The following is a 21,715-nucleotide window of genomic DNA, read 5'->3' on the forward strand; positions in this document are numbered from 1 at the left end:
CGGCCCGGGAGGAGGAGGCGGCAGCGAGGATGGCGGCGGCGGCGTCCTGGGCGCGGCGGAGATGAGCGCTCGCGGCCCCAGGCCCAGGGCGGCGTGGCCGGAGTGGGCGGGGGTCCCGATGCAGGCCCGAGGGGGGCCATGGGGCAGGTCCTGCCGGTCTTCGCCCACTGCAGTGAGTAGGGGGAGGCTCAGGCCTGGTGTGGGGCCCAGAGGCCCGGGTGGGCTCCTCCCCGGTTTCCCCTCCGACCTGGGCCGCGGGAGAGCCGAGATGGGGAGGAAGCGAAGGAGACAAAGGAAGCTCTCCCTCCCCACCGTGTTCTAGCGGCGATGGGGGCGACTTGACCCGGACAACCTGAGTGAGACTGGGCAGAGGCTGGGGGCACTGAGATAGCCGACGGGGGGCGCTCTGGGCCCTTGAATGTGCCCCGGGGCTCCGCCCGGGGATGAGGAAGCTCTCCGGGAGCTGTCCCCTCGCCCTGGTGCTGGCCACAGCCAGCGGTGAGGGGATTTGAATAGAGGGGTAGAGCCACGATGGAGAAGAGGGTCTGACTCCCCCCTTCCCCCGCATCACCCATCTTCGCATCCCACCTCCGTTTTCTCCCCAGACTCAGAGGCAGCCCCGACCTCGCCCGAATTGTACAATCCCCTGTCCCCGGGATACAGCCATCCCTGGGTTGGGACTAGGACTCCTGGGTCCTTAGGTTTTACCACTCCAGGTCTCTGATTCCTGGCCTCCTATTCCCTAGCTGAAGAAACGAGGTGGGGGCGGGGGGGCATCTGATTTCAATCTCCAAACGGTACTGAGCATCTCCTGTAGGCAAAGCCCCAAGCTAACTCTGAGAGGCTGAATTCCATAATTGAAAACGCCTTGCCTGAGCCTTATGATTTCTGAGCCCAGGGCTCTAACAGTCCTTGGCTAACATGCTCTGTCTCACACCCCTATGGTTCTGACAGCTGGGGATTGCAACGCCGACCTAGCCACTTGCACGTCTTGGGAGTCAACATGCCAAAATTCTGAGAATTTGTTATTTCAACATTTTAGAGTATCATCCCAACATTCTAATATCTTGTCCTTACCTGGGCTTACAAAGGAAAGCCCTACGTGATCTCCCCACCCCCACCCCACCCCGCCTTTCCTCTCTGCCCTCATCTCCCTTCCATCTCCCCATCAGTCACCCTGTTCCAGTCCCATCTGCACACTTCTCAGTTCCTCAGATATGCAAAGCTTAGTGCTTGCCTCAGGGCCTTTGCACTGGCTTTTCCCTCTGCCTGGAAGACGCTTCCCTAGATATCCGCATGGTTTCCTCACATCATTCAGGTTTCTGTTCAAATGGCATCCGGGAAGTCTTCCTCACCAACCTGTCTGAAATAGCACCCCCTTACTTTCTCTTCCCTTACCTTAATTTTTCTCCACACACTTAGCACCCAACATCATAAGTTTAATTGTTACTGTCTATCTCCCCTATAGAGTGTAAGCTCTATGAGACTAGACATTTTGTCTGTTTTGTTCACAGTTGTATCCTCAGGATCTAAAACAGTGCCTGGCATGTATTAAACACTCAATTAATGGTTGTTGAAAGAATTAATTAATTGAAGCCTCCTAAAATCCCTAATTTAAAGACACTAAGATCGAGATTCCTGGATTTGAACTTCTAAGACTGAGCTTCAGACAGCAGGGATACTAAGGTTTTACAGTCTGTATACAGAATGTTCTAGAGGTCCTGTAATTAAAACTCTAAGATTCCTTAATTCAGACAGGTTTCCAGGACTAGCACACTACTTCTGTAACTCGGGCAATCTAAGCTTCTAAGAGTCTTTGATTCTTTCCCTCTTGCAGAAGAAGCTCCGTCTACAGCTTCCTCTACTCCTGACTCCACAGAAGGTAAGCAGAGAGGGAGGGTGTGAGAGTGGGACTTGAAGGGGGCTCACAGCTGGGTAAAGGGGTTAAGGGGAGTGGGCTAGGGTCTTGGTCAGAGGAGTTCATGCCCTCCTTTGCTCATGGCAGGAGGGAACGACGACTCGGATTTTCGGGAGCTGCATACAGCCCGGGAATTCTCAGAGGAAGACGAGGAGGAGACCACATCGCAGGACTGGGGCACTCCCCGGGAGCTGACCTTCTCCTACATCGCCTTCGATGGCGTGCTGGGCTCTGGGGCCCGCAGGGATTCAGCTGCTCGCCGCCCACGGCCCCAGGGCCGCTCAGTCTCGGAGCCGCGAGAGCCGCCCCCACAACCTGGCCTGGGCGACAGCTTGGAGAGCATCCCCAGCCTGAGCCAATCCCCGGAGCCTGGGCGCCGTGGTCACCCCGATTCTGCCCCTCCAGCTGAGCGCCCCCTGGAGGACCTGGGACTCCAACTGGACCAAGTGGGCTGGGCGGCCCGGGGAGCAGGGTCCGGGGAAGACTCTGCCACCAGTAGCTCCACCCCGCTGGATGACGAAGAGCCCGACGGATCAGAGGTTGGAGAGGCTGGGAAAGGTGAGATGTCCCAGGTGCTGGGACAAAAGCCACCAGGGGTGGGTGGTCTCTCCTTAGGGCACCTCCATGGTGAAAGCTCACAGCCTTCTCTCTCTAACGCACCAGAACTGGACCTACAACTCGGACTCGCTCAGTCCTCGCCGCCCGAAGTCTTGACTCCACAGCCCAGCCCTGGCTCTGGAATCCCTCAGGCCCGTACCCCATCTCCACATCGATCTCGGGATTCGAACTCTTGGCCAGATGAGCCCTTGCTGGACAAGAAGGAGGAGGAAGAGCCATGGGGAGGGCTGGAGCGGGAGCCAATCACGGGGCAGTGCCTCGATAGCACGGACCAATCAGAATTCACATTGGAACCACACTTTCTAGGTAAAGTGCATGAGGGAACGTGCTCCTTTGGACTACAGCGAGGGTGGAGGATTGATTTTTAAAGGGACCATCCTCTGGAAGGAACGGAGGAGAATGGAGAAGCGAGGAGGTATTGCTACTGGCAAGACATTGTAAACTCCACCCTTTAAAAAAATTTTCCCGTTACCTGAGATTGCTATTGGCTGTTTTTAAATGGTTCCCCCGCCCACTTGAGAAGTTAGCCCTCCCACCTGAGAAGTTGGAAGAAGCATTAGAATTGGCTAATTGCTAAAAAATAATCCCTCTTTTGGAGTGCTCCCCCTAGAGGCTGATTTTGGACAGGCCAAATCCCTGAAAAAATAATGCTCTTTTCTGAATGTGGCCACCGGGCAAGTAAAAGTAAACTCCGTGCGTTTTAAAAACTCTCCTCTTCCCTGACCACATGAATTGGCCAATTGTAAATAGACCCCGCCTTACTTTAAAGTATGCTCAGCCTCCACGAACGGTTCCTATAGGTAGGTTATAGACATCACTGCTTTTGGCTGTTTACAAAGAGAGCCACCCCGTTTTGGAATTGTTCCCACCGCAATGGAGAGTCATTGGCTGGGTACAAAGGAGCCCCGCCCCCTTATTCCCTCCCTCCGGGTTCCACTGAAGTGGGCAAAATCCCTGAGAAGCAGCAGTGTCTGTAGCCTCTCACTCGGAGCCGAGATGGGGAGTAAAGGTGGGCTTTCGGGGCGGGTTGGGACGCGGGCGCTGGGGGACCGTGGAAAGGGACCCAGATTCACTTTTATCGCCCTCAAATCTGGGGGATGTTTCCTCTTGGTCCCAGATTCCCCAGAGCGGCAGGCTGGGGCTGAGGGGCTGCGGGGGTGTCTCGGGAGGGCGTGGAGGGAGTATGGGGTCCCCTCTCTCTCGAGCCGGAGCTTTGGGGCCCAAGAGCAGCGAGGCCCCCTCCCCCAGCCTCAGGCCCAGGCGGTGCTGTCACTCAGTAGCTGGACAGGCCAGCACAGCTGCCTGAGAGGCACCCTCCCCCCATCGTGCCTAAACTTAGCCCCCGCCTCAGGCGACCCGGCCCCTCCCCCACCACTGGCTCAGGCTTTGGGGAGCCTGCAGGGGAGGGGTTGAGGGGAGGTCTACCCTAGTTAGAGGTAGATGGGAGGATGTGCATAGGGAAGATACAGAAGTGAGGAGAGTCAGACTCTGAGGGGGACTGGTTGGGATGGGTCAGTTTGATTGGGGTTAAGGGTGGGAGGATGGAGACTGTCTGGAAATAGATGGCAGGGTACTGGGCTCTCAGTTCAGGGCTCAAAGCAGAGCCGATTATAGGGACGGCTGTTAGAAGTTAAGATGAGTGAGATGAAACGTTGAGGTCCAAAGGTCACTGATCAGGACAGAGGCTGGGCTTGGGAGGTGAGTTTAGGATCTCTGAAAGGGGTCAGAAGTTTGAGTTAGGGCCTAAGAAGGAGGATGATGTTATTAATACATTTAGGACTTCGATGTATGTGTTGGTAGGGGTATCAAGGAGACGTGACTTTACACCTGTCAGGGTGCAAAAAATAAAAAGAACAATAACACCCATTGCTGGGCAGGATGCTGGGAAAAGATCACTTGCGTGTTGCTCATAGAAATAAGGATTGTTACAGTCTTGCTAGTAAGCAATCTGATCATATTTATGACATTCAAAAATACATACTTAGTCCACCCAGCGATTCGACCCCTGGCACTCTATCTCAGAAATAGAACCTCCCGGAGGTAAGAATATCTGCAGGAGGCTGGTCCTTGTAGTACTGTCAGGGAAGAGGATGGGGGAGGAAACAAAGTAAACGACCCAGCAATAGCTGCATGGTTGAATAAAATGAATGATGGTGTAGCCACACCATGGAATATCGTGTGCCCTTAAAATGAATGAATGAATAGCTATTCCCGTTGACTAGGAGGGAATTCTAGGAGGAAAATAGAGTGAGATATGCATGATGCAGAAGATTGATTTTTCACCCAAAATTGTGTTCACACATTATCTATGGGCAGGAGTAAGCTTGAGGGGACTTGCTAGACAGTTAACTTGGGTTTTCCAGGAGGCAAGCATGGAATAAAAGAAGATAAATAAAAATCTGGAAATTGGGTTAAGGCTCTGACAGGTGTGTCGAGAGGTGATGTTTCAGCCCCAAGACAGGAAATAGGAGGTCAGGAGGTCAGCCAGGCCAGCTCCAAACCCCAGCCTGATTGCCGCCCCCTCCCTCCACAGTGGCAGACCTGCTGTACTGGAAGGACACGAGGACGTCAGGAGTGGTCTTCACAGGCCTCATGGTCTCCCTGCTCAGCCTCCTGCGTTTTAGCATCGTGTCCGTGGCGGCCCACGTGGCCCTGTTGCTGCTCTGCGGCACCATCTCTCTCAGGGTTTACCGAAAAGTGCTGCAGGCCGTGCACCGGGGAGACGGCGCCAACCCCTTCCAGTGAGAGCCTGCAGCCTGGCCCCCAAACCTGACCTCTGTCCAGACCTCAGCGCTGACCCTAAGTCATGACCCATGACCTCAGATCAGGCACTGACTTCTCACCCTGGCCCTGACCCATCCTGTTCCTGTTCCTGACTCCAGCCTGACCCTGACATTAAACCAGACTCTGACCCTTGACTTCCAGCCGTAACCTCAGACCCTAACCTCTTACCCTTAATCCTTGATCCCGTCTCCTGACCCTGACCTCCACCCTAGCATGCTACACCTGGCCTTACTCCCCAACCCTCACTTCTTGCCCTTGACTCAGCCACGCCCCTCAGCCTGGGTCCCATCCACCCATTGAGTGGCCTCACACACCTCTGTTCTCTCAGGGCCTACCTGGATGTGGACCTGACCCTGACTCGGGAGCAGACAGAACGTATGTCCCAACAGATTGCCTCCTGTGTGGTCTCTGCGGCCATGCAGCTGCGGCATTTCTTTCTGGTAGAAGACTTCGTGGATTCCCTCAAGGTGCCCCGAAGCCCCACACTCCCTCCTGGGTCCCAACATTCAACTCCCTGCCCCTGGGGGGAGGAGGGGAGAAGGGCCATTGCTGGGGAAGTTCCCAGCCCAGGGTGTACCCCATAGACTCTGCTGACCCCGACCCTCACCTTCAGCTGGCCCTTCTCTTCTACATCTTGACCTTCGTGGGTGCCGTCTTCAATGGTTTGACTCTTCTCATTCTGGGTGAGCTGGGAAGGCTGTGAGGGGCGGCGCGGGGAGGTGGGTTGCTGGGGTCTGCTGGAGGACAGGGCTCTGAATGGAGCTGTTAATCTCCCTGGAGAGCCCTGACCCCCATCTCTGTGCCCGCAGGAGTGATTGGTTTATTCACAGTCCCTCTGCTGTACCGGCAGCACCAGGTAAGTGCGACAGGCCCTCAGTTGGCAGTACCCCGGCCAAACCACCCCCCACACACACACAGCCGGGGTCCGTGACAGATGTCCCAGCCAGAGACAGGAGGACAAGCTGGTGTTCCCACCCCTGACAGAATCAGGCTCTGACTGACACATGCTAGGCACAGGTGGTCTGCCTGCTGCCCCTCCTCCATGCAGCTAGGGTCTACCTAATATGTTTCCACAGCCAGAGACAGGCATTTCGATAGGTGGCCCGTGACAGAGCCAGGATCTGACACATTCCAACCCAAGGCAGGTAGACTAGCTGATGCTTCTCCCCAACAGTGATCCAAGGTCTGCCTTGACACGTCCTACCTCCAGAGAGGCAGCCTGACTGGTGTCTTCTCTCCCGACATAGCACGAGGCTGAACAACACTCTTTCTAGCCAGAAACAGGCAGACAGATGAATGCCTTCTCCTGATACCCCGATACCCTGTCTCCCCTGATACCACCAGAGACTGACAAACACATATTCCATTTGCAGACAGACAGACAGACAGACTGACGCCATCTATCCCTACACATAGTCTGGGTCTGACTGACACCCAGCCCAGCCCAGAACACTGACAGAACCAGGGCCAACTGACACATATCCTATCCAGAGACAGGCAGATGGACAAACATTCCATTTTTAACATTCTCCGGCACAGCTGAGAGCCAAACGATACATGTTCCTGCCAGGGAGATAGCCCTAGCTCCCTCACATGCCGGAATCACCGAGGCTCACAAAGTCAGTTAACACTGAATTAAACTAATATTTAAATCAATCCACTCAGGGACGCGACAACCAACACTAACACTCTCTATTCTTACGCTGCCCCTAAACACACACACACACAAAACTCACTCAAAGATTAACAGTAGTTCCCAGGACGCAAAGCCACTGGCAGATTCTTGTGTGTCTACCTGACATCACTTCCCACACAGAGTGTGGTCCAATTGACTTGACACTTCACCTTGGACCTCTGATTTCCAAGGGTATTTTATCAGGTTTAGAGTTGATGGTGGAGTGGTGGGCCACTCCTCCCAACTCCTGATCTGGGGGTGGGGGAGGAAGAAGCTTTCTTAATGAATTAGGGAGAAGAACCCCCTTCAATCTCTCCTTTCACCCCTTCTTGTCTCCCCAGGCCCAGATTGACCAGTATGTGGGATTGGTGACCAATCAGTTGAGCCACATCAAAGCTAAGTAAGGGCATGTGGTAGAGACGGATGGGCTGGGGAATGCGAAAACTTGGGAATGCTCCTCCGCGGCCCCACCCCCAATATTCCCTGTCCCTAAATCTCCTGGGGCTGAGTGCCTGCTTTTCTTAAAAGGTGAGAGACAGTTCCATCGCAGGCCAGTAGGTGGAGGGCAGGGGCTGGCTTGGGCACTCAGTTCCTCCATCGAGTTTTTAGTTCCTAGATACTACTTATCCTGTCGCTTGCCCCACCCCTTGACTCCACCTGTTTCTCCCTCAGGATCCGAGCTAAGTTCCCAGGGACCGGAGCCCTTGCCTCGGCAGCAGCCGCAGTCTCCGGATCCAAAGCCAAAGCCGAATGAAAGGGGTGCCTCTGCCTGCGGGACGCCTGCCCCCACCCCCTGTAGCCCTCTGCCCTCCTCCATTTCCCTTCCATCCCCACCCTCTCCCTGCCTCATCCCAAGCCATTTCCCAGTGGGTGTCAGGATCGCTCACACCAGGGAGTTTGCGCAAATTGCCTGAGTGGCCAGGACTACATTTCCCAAGAGGCTCTGCTCTAGGAGTCTTGGAAAGGCGAGGCACCTTGGCCATGGGGCCTGCTGGGACTTGTAGTTGCCTAGATAGGGCACACGCCCTGCACTTCCGGGACCCCACCGCTGGAGGCGCCGTGAGGGGATGGTGTCTCCTGGATGCCACTGGCCCCAACGCTGGGGCTTTGCATGGGGCCCAGGGGAGGCCTGAGCTTGGATTTACACTGTAATAAAGACTTCTGTGGAAAACCCAAGGCCTCCTGTGCTTCCAGCCCCGTCCAGTTTTCACCTTCCTGTACTGAAAAGCAGGTAAGTGATACTCAAGGAGGAATCTTCCCCATCTCTGCGGAGGAAGAAACTTCCCCTCTGCAATCTGAGAGTTGGCTGATCCCAGGGCTAGCCAAACCTTGACAGCCACTTTCCATGCCTGTGCTCAAGGCAGACATCGCGAGTCGATCCCCACACTCTCCCTGCTGGGCAACCATTTCACCTGAGTCCGAGAACCATGTATCCAACTGCCTAATGGAAGACTCTCCCCTCAAACATATCTAAACCTCTTCCTTGTCCTATCTGATTTCCCACTCAGGGACATCCCCTCCTGCCCAGCCAGAGACCCAGGTATGGCCCTGGACTCCTAATCCCTCACCCCCAACATCTAGTCAGTCAGCAAGCCATGTCTTTTCTCTCTTTCCAACCTCTCCACCCGTTTCTCTCCATTCCAACTGCCTTGGGAATAAGCACAGGGCCTCGTGGCCTCTTTGGGCCTCAGTTTCCAAAACTAAACTGGGGGAGGAGGAGGCAGGAGACTGGAGTCTAAAGACCGACAGACCTGGATTGAATCATCTTCACTTTTTGGCTGCGTAACCCTGAGCAAGTGAACTCACCTCTTGAAGGCTCATTTCCTCAAATAGAAAATTGTCGCCATAAACTACCTACATGTAAAGCCCTTGTTACAGGGCCTGGCATAGAATAAATGTCCAGTAAACAGAAGCTGCATTGTTAGCTATGACATTGTTTCCCAAACCTCAGTCAGCCCTCAGGACCTTGATGATCTTTATATCACCTGTTCTGCTATTTGCCTAATTTTTTCTTTAAATTGGTTTATTAAAAAAAATAAAACAAATGTCTTTTAAAAGGAAATGTTACTCCACCACCAAGGAAGTCAGTATCGCTTGCCAGAAATAGAAGATAACAGTTAAACACGAAACTATTACCATTTAAAATGTTTGGGGGCTTCCCTGGTGGCGCAGATGGTTGAGAGTCCGCCTGCCGATGCAGGGGACACGGGTTCGTGCCCCGGTCCGGGAAGATCCCACATGCCGCAGAGTGGCTGGGCCTGTGAGCCATGGCTGCTGAGCCTGCGCGTCCAGAGCCTGTGCTCCGCAACGGGAGAGACCACAACAGTGAGAGGTCCGCGTACCGCAAAAAAAAATATATATATATATATTAAAAAAAAAAATGTGCATCACCTAAAATCTTGCCTCTTGTGATGCATGTCACATTTTAGGAGATAGATAATGATGTTACAGGCGTAGTAGTTACAGCCTCGGGTTTTGTATACAGGGGTTGCCTAGCAGCAGCTAGCTAACTGAAAGAAACAGGACTTAGGGGGGCTTCTCTTAAATCTGAATTTGCCAAGCAGGGGTAGTGTTTTAAGCTTCCAAATAAAAGAGCAACATTTCCTAAAGATACTTTTATTCATACTTTCCATAAGACAAAGTGTCCATTTGTCCATCTCAAAGAAAGGAGGAAGATGGACTGGTTGCGATTATGGGTTCAGGAACGGCTAAAGCCCCCAAGCCCATCCTTGGTACCCCCACTGGAGGCAAGAAACAGGTTGGAGATGGAAACAGCCTTTATTGAGTGACTGCCAGTTGCCTGGTGCCATGTCAGCCTTCTATAGCCAGCTGCTCGTTATGATTCCCCCGAGTTGCACTAGTCTTGTTTTCCAGATGGGGAAACTGAGGCTCAGAAAAGGATAGTGATAATATTCTTGCGTTCATCCTACAAACATTTAGTGAGCATCCGGCAAGTGCTCAAGCACGCTTTGGGTACCAGGGACATAGAAATGAACCAAAGTGGTTAGGACTCCGTGCTCTCACTGCCTAGGGCCTGGGTTCAGTTCCTGGCTAGGGAACTAGGATCACATCAGCTTCGCGGCCTGGCCAAATAAACAAACAAACAAAATCCACCGAAACAAAGTCCACGGTTTCATGGAGCTGATATTCTAGCGGGAGCAGCCAGACAATAAGCAAACAGAAGTAGAATATGGCAGGTGGTGATCAGGGTGATGGAGAAAAGTCCAGAAGCGGAAGGGGATAGAGTGACAGGGCTTGCTATTTTAGATTGGGTGCTCCGGGAAGGCTTCATTAAGTAGTGATATTTAAGCAGAGGCCAGAGTGAAGAGAGGCAGTGAGTCATGGGAACATGCGGAGGAAAGGAGATTCAGTCAGGGGGATCAACAAACGCAATGGCCCTGAGAAGGGAGCATGCCTGATGTGTGCAGCAAGAGATCTGTGAGCCAGAAACCGAGTATATGAGGAGAGAGGAGTAGGAGATCGGGTCCGAGGAGTGCAAAGGTCTAATCATCGGGTTTGTAAGGCTGTGATGAGAGCTTTGACTTTTACTCTGAGACGGGAGCCATTGGGAAGGTTTCATGTCGGGGAATGATATTGTCAAAGGATCACTGACTTGGATTTTAAAAGGATCACTTTTTTTGTAATAATATAATTACAATGGCACAAGTTCTGTTCTCCCAAGTGGTTGGGCTGTGTGGATAGGGTAGGGTACTATCCGTTTCTACGCCTCACTTTCCTCGTCCATAAAATGCAGATGCAAAAACTGATCTAAGCTCAATGGGGACAGAAATTCTGTCATCCGCAGAACCTAGGACTGCGTCTGGGACTCTAGGTGCTCACTGAACATGTGAAAAAACGTAGGGCTCTGTAGATCGCTGAAGTTCCACAAAAGAACAGCAGGTGTCGCCCCAGCCCTATAGCCGCCAGCTCGGAGCCTCCGGGGCTGGGCTAAATCAGACTCTAGCAGGAACCCACCCACTCGAATTCGGATTTTTCAGGAAAGGGGCCTCTGAATGCCGAATTATGAATCTTTTCTCTTAAACAATGGACTTCTTACTTGGAAAAAAGGGGCTTCTGGCCCTTTAACAGCCAGAAGGGAGGGCTCCAGGTCCCCTGGCGCCGTTTCCCAGAATGCACGGCGCAATGCAAATGAGACAATTTCTAAAGCGACAATGATTCAACTCATGAGGCAAACTCAACATTTTGGAAGGATATGCACCGTAATAAATAGCTTGCGAGAATTTATGTATATTGAAGTCAACAGTATCACAGTCTCCGAAACTACATCACCATAGGTTAAAAAAGTGGAAATTTATGGGTTTTATATAGCTGTGTGGGAAGGCTCGTTGTTTGCCCGGATGATCCTCAGTGGTCTGGGGTGCAGGCTTCAAACCTGTAGCTGTCTAGCGACAGAGTGGTTCAATTCCACCTTTCGGGCGTCGTACTCAATTCTCTTATCCAGGCTCTCTATCGTAGAGTGCGAATTGGTACGGAAAACGTTGTTTCACTTCTGCGCTCGACAATGCGTTTCTTTTTTTCCGCAAATAACAAAGAACTCCAAAAGATTAAGAAAAATTCGTCTACCCTCTCTGTTCTAGGATATTTACAGTTTGAGAGTGATCCTGGATTCCCCCCCTTCACTTGCTTACTCACTTACTCATTTACTCACTCATGTACTTAATCACGCATGCACTTACTAAGCAAATATTTATTCATTTGATCATTCATTCATTCATTCACTCATTCAACAAGTATCTGCGGGGTGGTTGCTCTATGCCCGGCCCTGCACTGAGCGGTCCTGGGGACACACTGGTGACGACAAAACCCCGACCCTGACTTCATGGTGCTCCCAGTCAAGTGGAGGAGACAAACTTTAAACACGAATCAATTACCCATTTAATTAACAACTACAAAAGTGATAAGTACGGGGAAGGCAGGCACAGAACCTATGAGGACATCTTACAAGGAGACCTGAGTTCAGGTAGGGTGTCAGGGTAATAGCTGAATATACACCTGAAGGATGAGAGAGTGGATTAGCCAGCAGAGAGGGGGAATATTCCAGGCAGGGAAACAGGGTGGCCTCAATAACAGCGATGAAGATGGTGATAACTGCATTTTACTCTGCGCTCAGCGCTGGTGTGTACTAGCTCACTGATTCCCCTCAGCCCCATTCTGCAGCTGAGGAAACTGAGGTTCAGAAAGATGAAGTCTCTTGTCCAAGGTCACCCAGCTTTGGGAAGCCTCCAGCCCCAGGGCTCTCAGACCTCTGGCCAGTGCTATTTACCACTGCCCTGTGCTGTCTTTCCCAAATCAGCTACTCACCACGTCCTGTCTGTTCTGCCTCCTCAAAGTCTTTTGAATCCTTCCCCTCCTCTCTCTCCCACAGCCCTGGTCCTATTCCAGGCTCCTCCTCACATCTCAGTGTCCTCGCCCTAGCCTCATCTCTGATCTTCTGCCTTATCCTTGCCCCCTTCCTCTCCCAGCTACCCTCAACCTGGCAGCTAGAGGAGTCTTCCTAAAGCACAAACCTGTCCCTGACCTTCTTATGCTCAAAACCTGCCAGAGCTCCCCAGTACCCTCAAGAGAAGATCTAAACTCTTAGACTGGAATTTCAGCCTGCAGAATCTGCTCCCTGGTAAACTTTCTCTTCACACCTTTTGTTCTAGCGCCTGTGAACCTCTAGCTCCCTCAATGTATCAAGCCCTCTCCCCACTCACAGCTGTTTGCACTCACTATTTCATTAGACTCAGCCTTTTTCTATTCCCTTCTATGCTGTCTATTTATCCTCTAAGGCTCAGCTTAGCTATCCTCTCCTCCAGGAAGTCTTTCCTGACTCCCAGGTCAGGTTAGGTACCTCCACTGGGCCCCTCAAGTCCCATGGACTCCCCCAACCCTGTCCAATTTAGATCATCCCTGACTATGAACAGGTCTGTGTCCCCCACTGGACTGTGAACCTCAGGAGGGGGGAGCCTGGGGCTGTCTCAGTCTCTGCAGTATCCCCAACCCTGCCCAGCACAGGGCTGGGCACACGATAAATGCTTAGCAAATTTTGTGAATTAACTAAGAAATTAAGTAATTCCATCCTGACAAATACCCCTGCTTAGTCATTTACTAAGACATCTGACCTCTGGACCAGTACTTCCATTCCCAGAGTGCTTGCTGCTATGCAAATGAGAGCAGGTTTGGATCTTGCAATGGGGATGGCTCAGCTGTATCTTTGGACAAAGTGGCAATGGTTTTGGTTTAGTCAATCTTGGTTTGTCCCCAATATGTTCCAAACCCAGAAGAAGTGATCATGTGAAAAAGCAAAAGGCAACTGATCTTCACTGTAAAAGTGATCCAAGTTTTGTGAGTCATATAACCCTGAGGAGTTGCCATATGCCTGAGTGGTCTTCAGCAGCATAAACTTCTTCTAACTCTAAATTTTGCTCAGACAATTCCCAGAACATTACAGAGTCAAGTACAATAAGTTCCCTATATATGAACCTTCAAGTTGTGAGTTTTCAAAGATGTGAACATTCATTTGCATGCCTAATCATGTAAGTTAGTTCACGTGCAATGATACACGAAGGTTGCAGCAGCCGTTCAGAATGCAATCCAGTGCTACCATGTCATCTATGACGAGAAAAACAGAGAGACTACCTAGACATCACTGGATGACTAGCAAAAAAAGAGCTACTACCCAGACGTCACTGGATCATTTTTTCAAGAGGGTAGATAGAATTGAAGCCAGCAAGAAACCAGAACCTCTGCCATCAACGTCAGGCATGAGTGAAATTGCAGCTTGCCCTCCGTCTCTTATTGTTGACTATCCTTCAGCTCTACCATCTCCCACCTCCTCTCCCTCCTCCAGTCAGTAACTCTTCTTGCCTCTTCATGCCGGCCCCTGGATGCCAGCTGTTGTACTGTACTACTGTACTTTTCAAGGTACTGTACTGTAAAATTTTAAATGTTTTATTTTTCGTGTTTATGTATTATTTGTGCGAAAAGTATTATAAACCTATTACAGTGCAGTACTATGTAGCCGATTGTGTTAGCTGGGTACCTAGGCTAACTCTGTTGGGCTTATGAACAAATTGGACTTAACGAACGCCACCTCGGAACAGAACTTGTTTGTATGTAGGGGGCTTACTGTATAAATTCTTCCCTCACCAGGAAACCTCCCTGACCTTTAGCATTCTGGTATCAGACACCTCATGGCTTATATTCTGCCTCATTACTTCTTCAAGGAGGAGGTACAGCCTGTGTGTGTGGGAAGTCCTCCTGACTGTCTAGCCTCCCTCCATCCTGCTGTTGGCTGATTCACTAGTAAGAGTTCCAGCGTGTGTGTGTGCGTGTGCAGTCCCATAGCAATCTAACCTCACTCCTTCATGCTGAAAGGAAGGCAGGCGATGGGTATCAGGAGCAAACAGACCCTGAAGCTTGGTGGATGCACTTTTAAGAGCTTTTTATTGGCGACAGTGCAGAACCACGAAGGGGAGGGTAGCGGCCCAGTGCCAGCCAGCCCCAGCCCCCCAGGGGTCAGGTGCAAAATACAAAAAGAGAATCACAAATACAGCATGGGGTGGGGGTAGTTGGATATTCAATAAATTGTGGTCTGCAGCGGCAGGCCCTGCTCACAGCTTCACACTCACACCCAGAATCCTCAAAGATACAGATTACAAACATCTATAATCCCACAGGCTTACTCACAAAAATAAAATCTCAGGTCCCCAACGAACCCGGAGTCGGAAGACCGCTGGAGGATCAGGGACAGTCAGATGGAAACGGTCAAGTAAAAACAGGCAGAGAAAAGACAGAGGGGAAGGGACACTCGGGAAAGAGACAGGCAGAGACGGCCAGAAAACAACCAGAGGGGCCGAGACAATCAGAAAAGAGACAGCTAGAGACAGAGGCAGCCCAAGACAGGCCGCCTCGAAGTTTCCAGAAGCAGTGTTTCCAATTCAACGGCATGGCTTTGAGGGCCAACATGACCTAGAACAAGGTTGCGGAAGCTCTCACATACTCACGCGCACACACACACCCACATATAATATATTTATTTATACATAATAGATATAAGTGCCTTTCGGAAATCAGGAAAGGGATAAATAGCCGGGGCGGGGGGGGGGGGGTTCTGGGTTCAGGGCGGGGAGCTGCGGGACGGGGCAGTGGAATGTTCTCCATGCAGCACGGAGGGCGGCGTGACCCACCCGATATTAAAAAATATCAATTGGCCTCATGATAAAATTCTCATGAGGTGAAACACAGGGAAAGGCGGGGGGAGGGGGGAGGGAGCCGAAACCAAGAATTGGGGCTGGGGCAGGGGGAGGGGAAGCTGGGACGGCGGGAGCCCAGCCCCTTCGGGTTCAAAGCCTCAGCCTTTAAATCTTCTCCGGAAAAACGTCGGGCCCCCTGGCAATCTCCCCTTGCTCCCTTTCTAGAAAGGATGTGGGGTGCCGAGGGGAGGGAGAAATTGGCGTCCTAGGCTGGGTTAGGGTGACAGGCCTTAAAGGAAAAGGCCAGGGCTTGGTCTGGGGGGAGGGGCGGGGGTCCTGAGGAGAGAGGCCACGCGAATGGGTGTCAGCCCCTCTCGATTCTGTCACCCCCTTGAGTCAAACTCATTTTGAGGGGAGGAGGGAGGCGGGTGGGGGAGGGGAGACCACGGAAGGGCTTTGGGGAGTGGGCGGCACAGTCCCTCCGGAGGGGTTCTGTCCCACCGGGCTCCTCCCCCCGCCCAATCCGGCCAACTCATTTCACAGTATAAAACACTCCCGCGGGACAGGCATCACAGCACCCACTGCTGCCTGAATCAGAGAGGCCCAACAAGGAAGGCCCGGAGGGGAGGCTGACGGGCGGTGGGGGAGGGTAGACTAACACTGGAATCCCAAAAGAGGGCTGGGGGCTGAATGTGCGGGGGATCCTTAGGGTTCAGGAAATTTAAATCAGAGCCAGTCTCGCTGGGAGGGAGCAGCTGGACGGTCAGGGAGGGAGGTTCACATTTCAGACTAAGTCTGGGTCGGGGGGGGGGGGGAAGGGGATCATCATAGGGGGGGCATCAACTTCCCTTGAAAGGGGGGCTCAATTCAGGGGAGGACCTACCCACATGGAAATGTTAGATAAATAAGCTAAGGTCGTGGTGGGGGGCGAGCAGGGAGAACCAGCCTGGTCACCCCTTGAAGGGTGGGCGTGGGAGACTCTTTGGGGGTCCTGTGGCATTTCCTTGTTGGGCCTCTCTGCAGAGGACTACAGCTCACCCCAAAGCCCACCGCCAGCACCCCTCTCCCTCCAGCCCAAAGGTGGGCGTCACCCCCGCCCCCACTCCCCCATCCCCAGAGGTTGGGTTGAAGCCAGACAGCCGACAGGCAGCCGGGGGGCGGTGTCCATCCCCTCCCCACCCCCTGTCCCCAAAGTCACCAGCTCTCTGGTCTCGCCGGGCCACAGAAACAAGAGGCGGCACAAAACACAAGGAAGTCCTCCTGTCCGACGGCAGTGGCAGCGGAGGGTCAGACAGGAGAGGCAGGGAGGCCACTCGCCCGCTTTGTCTCTTCCCCTCTCTCCTCCTCATCCAAATCTCTCTCTCCCTTGTGTGTTTGTTTGTTTTGTGTCTAAAGAGTTCACAGAGCGAGAAGGGAGGGCGAGTTCAGGGGGTCGGAAGGCTGGTCGCTGCCGCTGGTGCGTTGGGCGCCGGCGAACGCGGAGACCTCCGGGCAGGTGAGGACAAACGAGGAAGTGTACGAAGGGTTAACAACGGGGAAGGGGTCGCCGAGGACTTGAACTTCACTGTGTGTAAAGAGAGAAGCTGTCAGGTTGGGGGGTGCGTCTTGGCTGGTCTGGAAGGGCAGGGGCGGTGGTGGCGGGGGCGGAAGCAGCCAGCTGAAACCATCTTCCTTAGTGGATGCTGACCCCGGCAAATCTCTCACCTCCGCCAGCGGGCCCGGCCCGGGCCCCTCTTCGTAGGGGATCTTGCAGCCCGGTTTGTGGGCCACCAGCACAAACTCCAGACGTTCCTTCTCCTTTTGGAGCTCGGCGATCTCCGACTCCAGCTCCGCCTTTTCTTCCTCCAGTTGGTCTGTCTCCTGAGGCCCGGGCGGCCAGGTCGCAGAGAAGAGCGAGGAAGGAGAAAAAGGCCGTGAGCGACTAGAGAAGGTGAGTCATGGCTGAAGCCATCTCTCCTAGACTGACTGTGGAGGCCCAGGGTTGGAAGGCAGCTCTGGACTGAAAGACCCCCTGAGATGGAGGCCTGGTGTGCTATGGGACTTGGGGCAAGGGTCTTGCTTTCTAGGAGCCTCAGTTTCCCCATCTGTCCAGTGGGTGGTTGGGAAAGGGCCAGGTACACATAGGAAGTCTCTGGTTGCAAGAGGCACTCAGAGGTTTGTTGAGTGAGTGAACGATCGTCATATGTTTCTAAGGCCACCTATTCCCCTCTGTTACTTTTCCCCCTCTGCCTCCCAGGGAAGAGACCAGGTAGCTCAGGGAAGTAAAGAATTTCCCTGATTTAGCAGGGAAACCCCTGCAAGTATAAAGTAGAAAACTCTCAGACTGAGGTAGGGCATGAAAATAGAGGGGCATCGTGGCAGAGGCCACCAGTCCAAGCTCTGAGAACTACGGGTGGCCGGGGCAGGTGGTGGGGGAATTGATATAGAATCAAAGAATTTCGTTTCACAGACTCTCCAGAATGTTAAATCTAGCAGGAACCTGGGAGATTCACTGAGGAGTTGAAGAGATGGAGAAACTGAGGCAAAAATGGGTTATCACTTGCCCAAGACCAAAAAGGGGAAATGACTGGAGCGCCCCTCTATTAAAGTTCGCTCACATGTCCCCTCAGGATGAAGTGAAGGCCAGGCAAGTGGTGTGTGTGGTGGGGGAGATCCGGGGTCATAAACCAGGACAGGAAGCAGCCAGGAGTAGGTGAGAGCCTGCGTGTATGAGCTGGGTGACCCCGTCTGTATCTTGTTCCACATGTGGAACCTCTGGTTCTCAGTCCAGGATAAGGGCACAGGTGGTGGTGGGTAACAGAAGATGGGGAGAGAGCCCCCCTTCAGCATACCCTCATCCCACCCCAGGGACCATCCTCACCGCCTGGAGTCGGTCAGTCAGCTCCCTTCGCCGGTTCCTACACTTTGCTGCTGCCAGTTTGTTTCGTTCTCGGCGAACCCTTCTCTTCTCCTCCTCCTCTGGAGTGAGCTGAGTAGGGGAGATAAGAGATAGTGAGATTTGGGGGACATGTGTTCCTCCCCATCCACCCCAAACCTCCTCTTCTTCAAGAATCCCCAGGAGTCAGAAAAGAACCTTCTAGACCTCACTGACTGTGGGGAGGATGATAGGGTTTCTGCAGCATTGAGGCTACAGATGGTCCCTCACCCCAACAGTGGGAAAGTTCCTGCCTCTCTTGCTTCTTCCCCTGCCCCCACCCCTGCCCCTGCACCCAGAGCAAGCTCTGATGCCCTTTACTCACCGTCTCCTCTCGGGGTCTCCTAGGCCGGGCTCGGGCTGGGCGGGGCCCAGGTCCAGTCCCAGGTCCACTGGTGGTTCCGCTGGTGGAAGGCCCACCACTGCCACTAGCTCCGCCACTGCTGTAGCCACTTATGCCCGGCGTGGAGTAACTGGTTCCTGGCATGTCATAGGGGTCAACGGCTGTGGGCTGGGAGGCCAGTGGCTGCCCCTGGGACTGGGCCATGGAAGAGATGAGGGTAGGTTGCACGAGCCACTGGAGGTCCTGGCTGGTTGTGATCGCGGTGACCGTGGGCACGAAGGAACCGGGCATTTCCCCAAGACCGGCGCACTCCTACAGGGTGACACATACACACAGGCGTAGACACACAAACAGAGACACCGACACACACACACCCAACACACACACACACACCGACCCTGTGAGTGAGCACGGGGCCAGCGGGTGTGGATGTGTGTGTCACAGGCAAAAAGCCACAACACCCACCCTTCCACTACACCGTGACGCAGTGGTTAATGAGAGGATTTCTGTGCAACTGGCTTCTACCTCCTCCTTCTTCCTCGGGGAAAGGTTGCACGGTTCCAGCGGGTGGTGAATCACACCCCGGGTTGGTGACTCTTAGGTGTGGGGGGTGGGGAGGAGGCTGGACACAGCCGGGTGACAGAACCCCCGGGATGGAGTCACAGCCACACACACAGCCACAACACCCCACCCCCACCCCAGAGGCAAGGGGAGGGAGAGGGAGAGGCCTTAGGCTAAGCCTCCCTCTACACTCACACACATATACACACCCCTCTGAGCGAGGGGATGAGAGACTGGAGGGTCCATGAGACCCCCGTGCAGGGGCGGGGGTCCCAGTTAAAAGGGTGTTGGGGGACGGGCCTAGGAGTTTAGAACAACGTTTCAAGTAATTGTCTCTCCCCAGAGTAAGACTGACAAGCGACAGGTTACGGTGGGCAGACAAGGAGAGAAAGTGAGCAGCCAGGCTCCCTCAGACTGTCGCGGAGGTGGAGTGGTGTAGGTCCCGAGACCCCAAGCCCAAGCACCGTTCATCTCCCCCACCCCCAAAATGTAATCCTAGAACTGCTCGGAAGGCTTAACTACTCTCCCAGGGGGCGTGGTGAGGGACAGGCTGGCTCGCTGGCCAATCAGCATCCTGGAAACCCAGAGGGGGCGGGGCTCCTGGAGACCACCTGGCTGGTTCCCCTAGGGCTAGCGGTTCTAGTCCTGTCTTCGGACAAACCGGAGACACCCGGCGTCGGGAGCATTAGGAGTGGGAATGTATCTGTGTGTGCCTGGAGAAGTGGGTGACGGTCACTATGTCTCCCAAAGAAATTCCGGCACACAGACACCCTCTGACCCTGAGAGCGGAGGGACAGGATCCCGGCAAGGTCCTTGCGGACTCATTGGATCGCAGAAGATCGCTCCTGTGGCGACAGGAATCCCCTCGCTCTTCCTCTAGAGGCCCGTAAAAGAGACCCTAGTGCCGAAGAACCACGGGTTCCGGGGACGAACTGGGGGAAGGAAACTGCGCCCTACAAATAGGAAGGGAAAGTTGATTGGCCAAAGCTTGCGCCGCGGCGGCCAATCGGAACGCCGGGCTGCCCCCTCCCTTAGCAACGTGGCCCCGGCGTTCCAAAATAGAACGCTCCCGGGACGTCAGGGGCGGGGCGGACGAAGGGGGCGCCACGCGCCGTGCGTGCCCCGCGTCAGACGGAGGATTCCAGCGCGTCAGCCGTTACGCACGGGTTCCCCGTTACGTCTCCGCGCAGGAGGCGGAGGCAGCGCCACTGAGGGTTCGAGGCCCGCCTTCCCACTGGGTCGAGGGTGACCCGGCGCCGGAGTAGGCGCTCGGATGGAGGAGGAAAAAGGGAGGAGGCTACTGGAAGCTTCCCGGGATTTCCCCCACCTGCCTAACGGCGCTAGCTTCAGGTTGGTGACCTGAGTGGGGGGCAGTCCCCGAGCCGGCTAAAAGTTCTCAGCCCTGCTACCTCATACACGTTGCATTGAACGGCGTACTCACCCCACCCCCAAAGCTCACCCCTCTGTGCTCCCTCCATGCGTTCCACGCACACAACCAATTGCAAGCACGTCCGGACTCTGCAGTTTGCAGAGTGCGCCGTGAGCCTATCCCCTCTCAGATCCTGGATTTTGACGCGTCTTTATTTGGGGTGGGGGGACTGCTCGCTCCACCCTTGACTTTAAAAAAATTATAAACCACAAAGCATCACCCCAACCCTCTAGAACTTACCTGGGAGGCGGCGGCGGTGGGTGGACTGCCGAAGGAGTCCACCGAAGACAGATATTGAGACTCGGCGGAGGGTGAGGAGCTGCACCGGGAGCCGGAGTCGTAGTCTCCGGGGAAAGCTTGAAACATTTCCCTGGGCACAGGGGGGCCCCTGTGACCACGCTGAGGTCGCCGGGAAGCCAAGGCTATGGCCGGGTGGGGGAAAGAAAGGTGAGAGTCCGGGGAAACTCGGGATGGGGGCAGCGTCCCGCTCCAACAAAGGCAAAGTTTCTGTGTAATTCTTTTGCGGTGCCCAGGCCCCCACAAGATGCCGCTGTGCCTCCTGAAAGTCCAGGCTCCGTAGGACCCGGGGGCGAGGGGGGATCGCTCCCCCAGAGGCGGAAAGCTCTGTCCTGCTGTACAGAATCTGCTTCGGGTGCGGTCCCCTCCACGCGTCCGGCGGGTCCCACGGGGGGAGGGGAGTAATAAGGAAGACGAAAAAAAGTAAGTCGATCCTCCAAAATAAAATGTAGAATTATCTAGAAGAATCCTTCCAAAAACTTTCCGGAAAAATAATAAACTGAATTTCACAGCCCCCAAGACGAAGAACCACTACAATCAAGTCCCAGCTCCGCGTATCCCAGCCTTGGCCGTAGCTCTGAGTCTTATGAATGAAGCCCAGAGCCGCTGTATTTATATGCCCGGGGCCCGGCCCCCCTGCTTACGTCACCCTTCCCGCGCTCCGCGAACTTCTCAATATCTCCGGCCCTGGTGAACCCAGCCACGCACCGTCCGGCAACAGACCTGCCCTAGCCTCGATCTGATCACCTGCATCACCCTCGCGGCCCTGAGGGTCTTGGGGGCTGCGTTCTGAAGCACTCGGCGGGAGGGGATCCCGGCCTGGTCTCCCCGGAGTTCCTGTGACGCAATTAGCCATATAAGGAGCTTGGCCGGCGCCGCTGAGTGTTTGTTTGGTATCCTAGCAATTACGTCAGAGGGAATCCCTCGCTCGCTCGTGCGCTCGCCCCGCGCGCCTGCGGAACCCGCCCGCGCCTGCGC

The 21,715-nt window shown here is 54.0% G+C and overlaps 2 protein-coding genes across 4 annotated transcripts; one reads left to right on the forward strand and one right to left on the reverse strand.

Moving 5' to 3' along the window:
* Positions 1-138: 138 nt before the first annotated feature.
* RTN2 (reticulon 2) lies at positions 139-8,155 on the forward strand (the record flags this gene model as incomplete). The annotated part of the gene is made up of 10 exons (XM_082677747.1): positions 139-172; positions 1,838-1,882; positions 2,006-2,476; positions 2,582-2,842; positions 5,070-5,277; positions 5,649-5,787; positions 5,934-6,003; positions 6,130-6,176; positions 7,337-7,395; positions 7,668-8,155. The coding sequence occupies 10 exons, from the start codon at positions 139-141 to the stop codon at positions 7,747-7,749; spliced, it is 1,416 nt and encodes a 471-aa protein (XP_082533873.1). The 3' UTR covers positions 7,750-8,155.
* An 8,153-nt stretch (positions 8,156-16,308) lies between these two features.
* Positions 16,309-21,300, reverse strand: FOSB (FosB proto-oncogene, AP-1 transcription factor subunit). 3 transcript variants are annotated; one of them, XM_082676141.1, is made up of 5 exons: positions 20,681-21,300; positions 18,433-18,762; positions 18,054-18,161; positions 16,898-17,053; positions 16,621-16,757 (listed from the first exon to the last, which is right to left on the reverse strand). In XM_082676141.1, the coding sequence occupies exons 1-5, from the start codon at positions 20,804-20,806 to the stop codon at positions 16,755-16,757; spliced, it is 723 nt and encodes a 240-aa protein (XP_082532267.1). In that variant the 5' UTR covers positions 20,807-21,300; the 3' UTR covers positions 16,621-16,754. The 3 variants fall into 3 exon arrangements, with proteins under 3 accessions (XP_082532265.1, XP_082532266.1, XP_082532267.1); XM_082676139.1 differs by having other exon boundaries at positions 16,309-17,053; XM_082676140.1 differs by having other exon boundaries at positions 16,309-17,053; positions 18,433-18,848; positions 20,681-20,791.
* Positions 21,301-21,715: the final 415 nt, after the last annotated feature.

Source organism: Grampus griseus (genome assembly GCF_964374135.1).
Source record: "Grampus griseus genome assembly, chromosome: 19".
Taxonomy (NCBI): domain Eukaryota; kingdom Metazoa; phylum Chordata; class Mammalia; order Artiodactyla; family Delphinidae; genus Grampus; species Grampus griseus.

Coding starts and splice junctions, on each gene's coding strand:
- FOSB (XM_082676139.1), bottom strand. CDS start 20,806: ATGTTTCAAGCTTTCCCCGGAGACTACGACTCCGGCTCCCGGTGCAGC. Junction 18,763..20,680: donor CCACCGCCGCCGCCTCCCAG/GTAAGTTCTAGA, acceptor GTCACCCTGTAG/GAGTGCGCCGGTCTTGGGGA. Junction 18,162..18,432: donor GGAGACCCCGAGAGGAGACG/GTGAGTAAAGGG, acceptor TCCCCTACTCAG/CTCACTCCAGAGGAGGAGGA.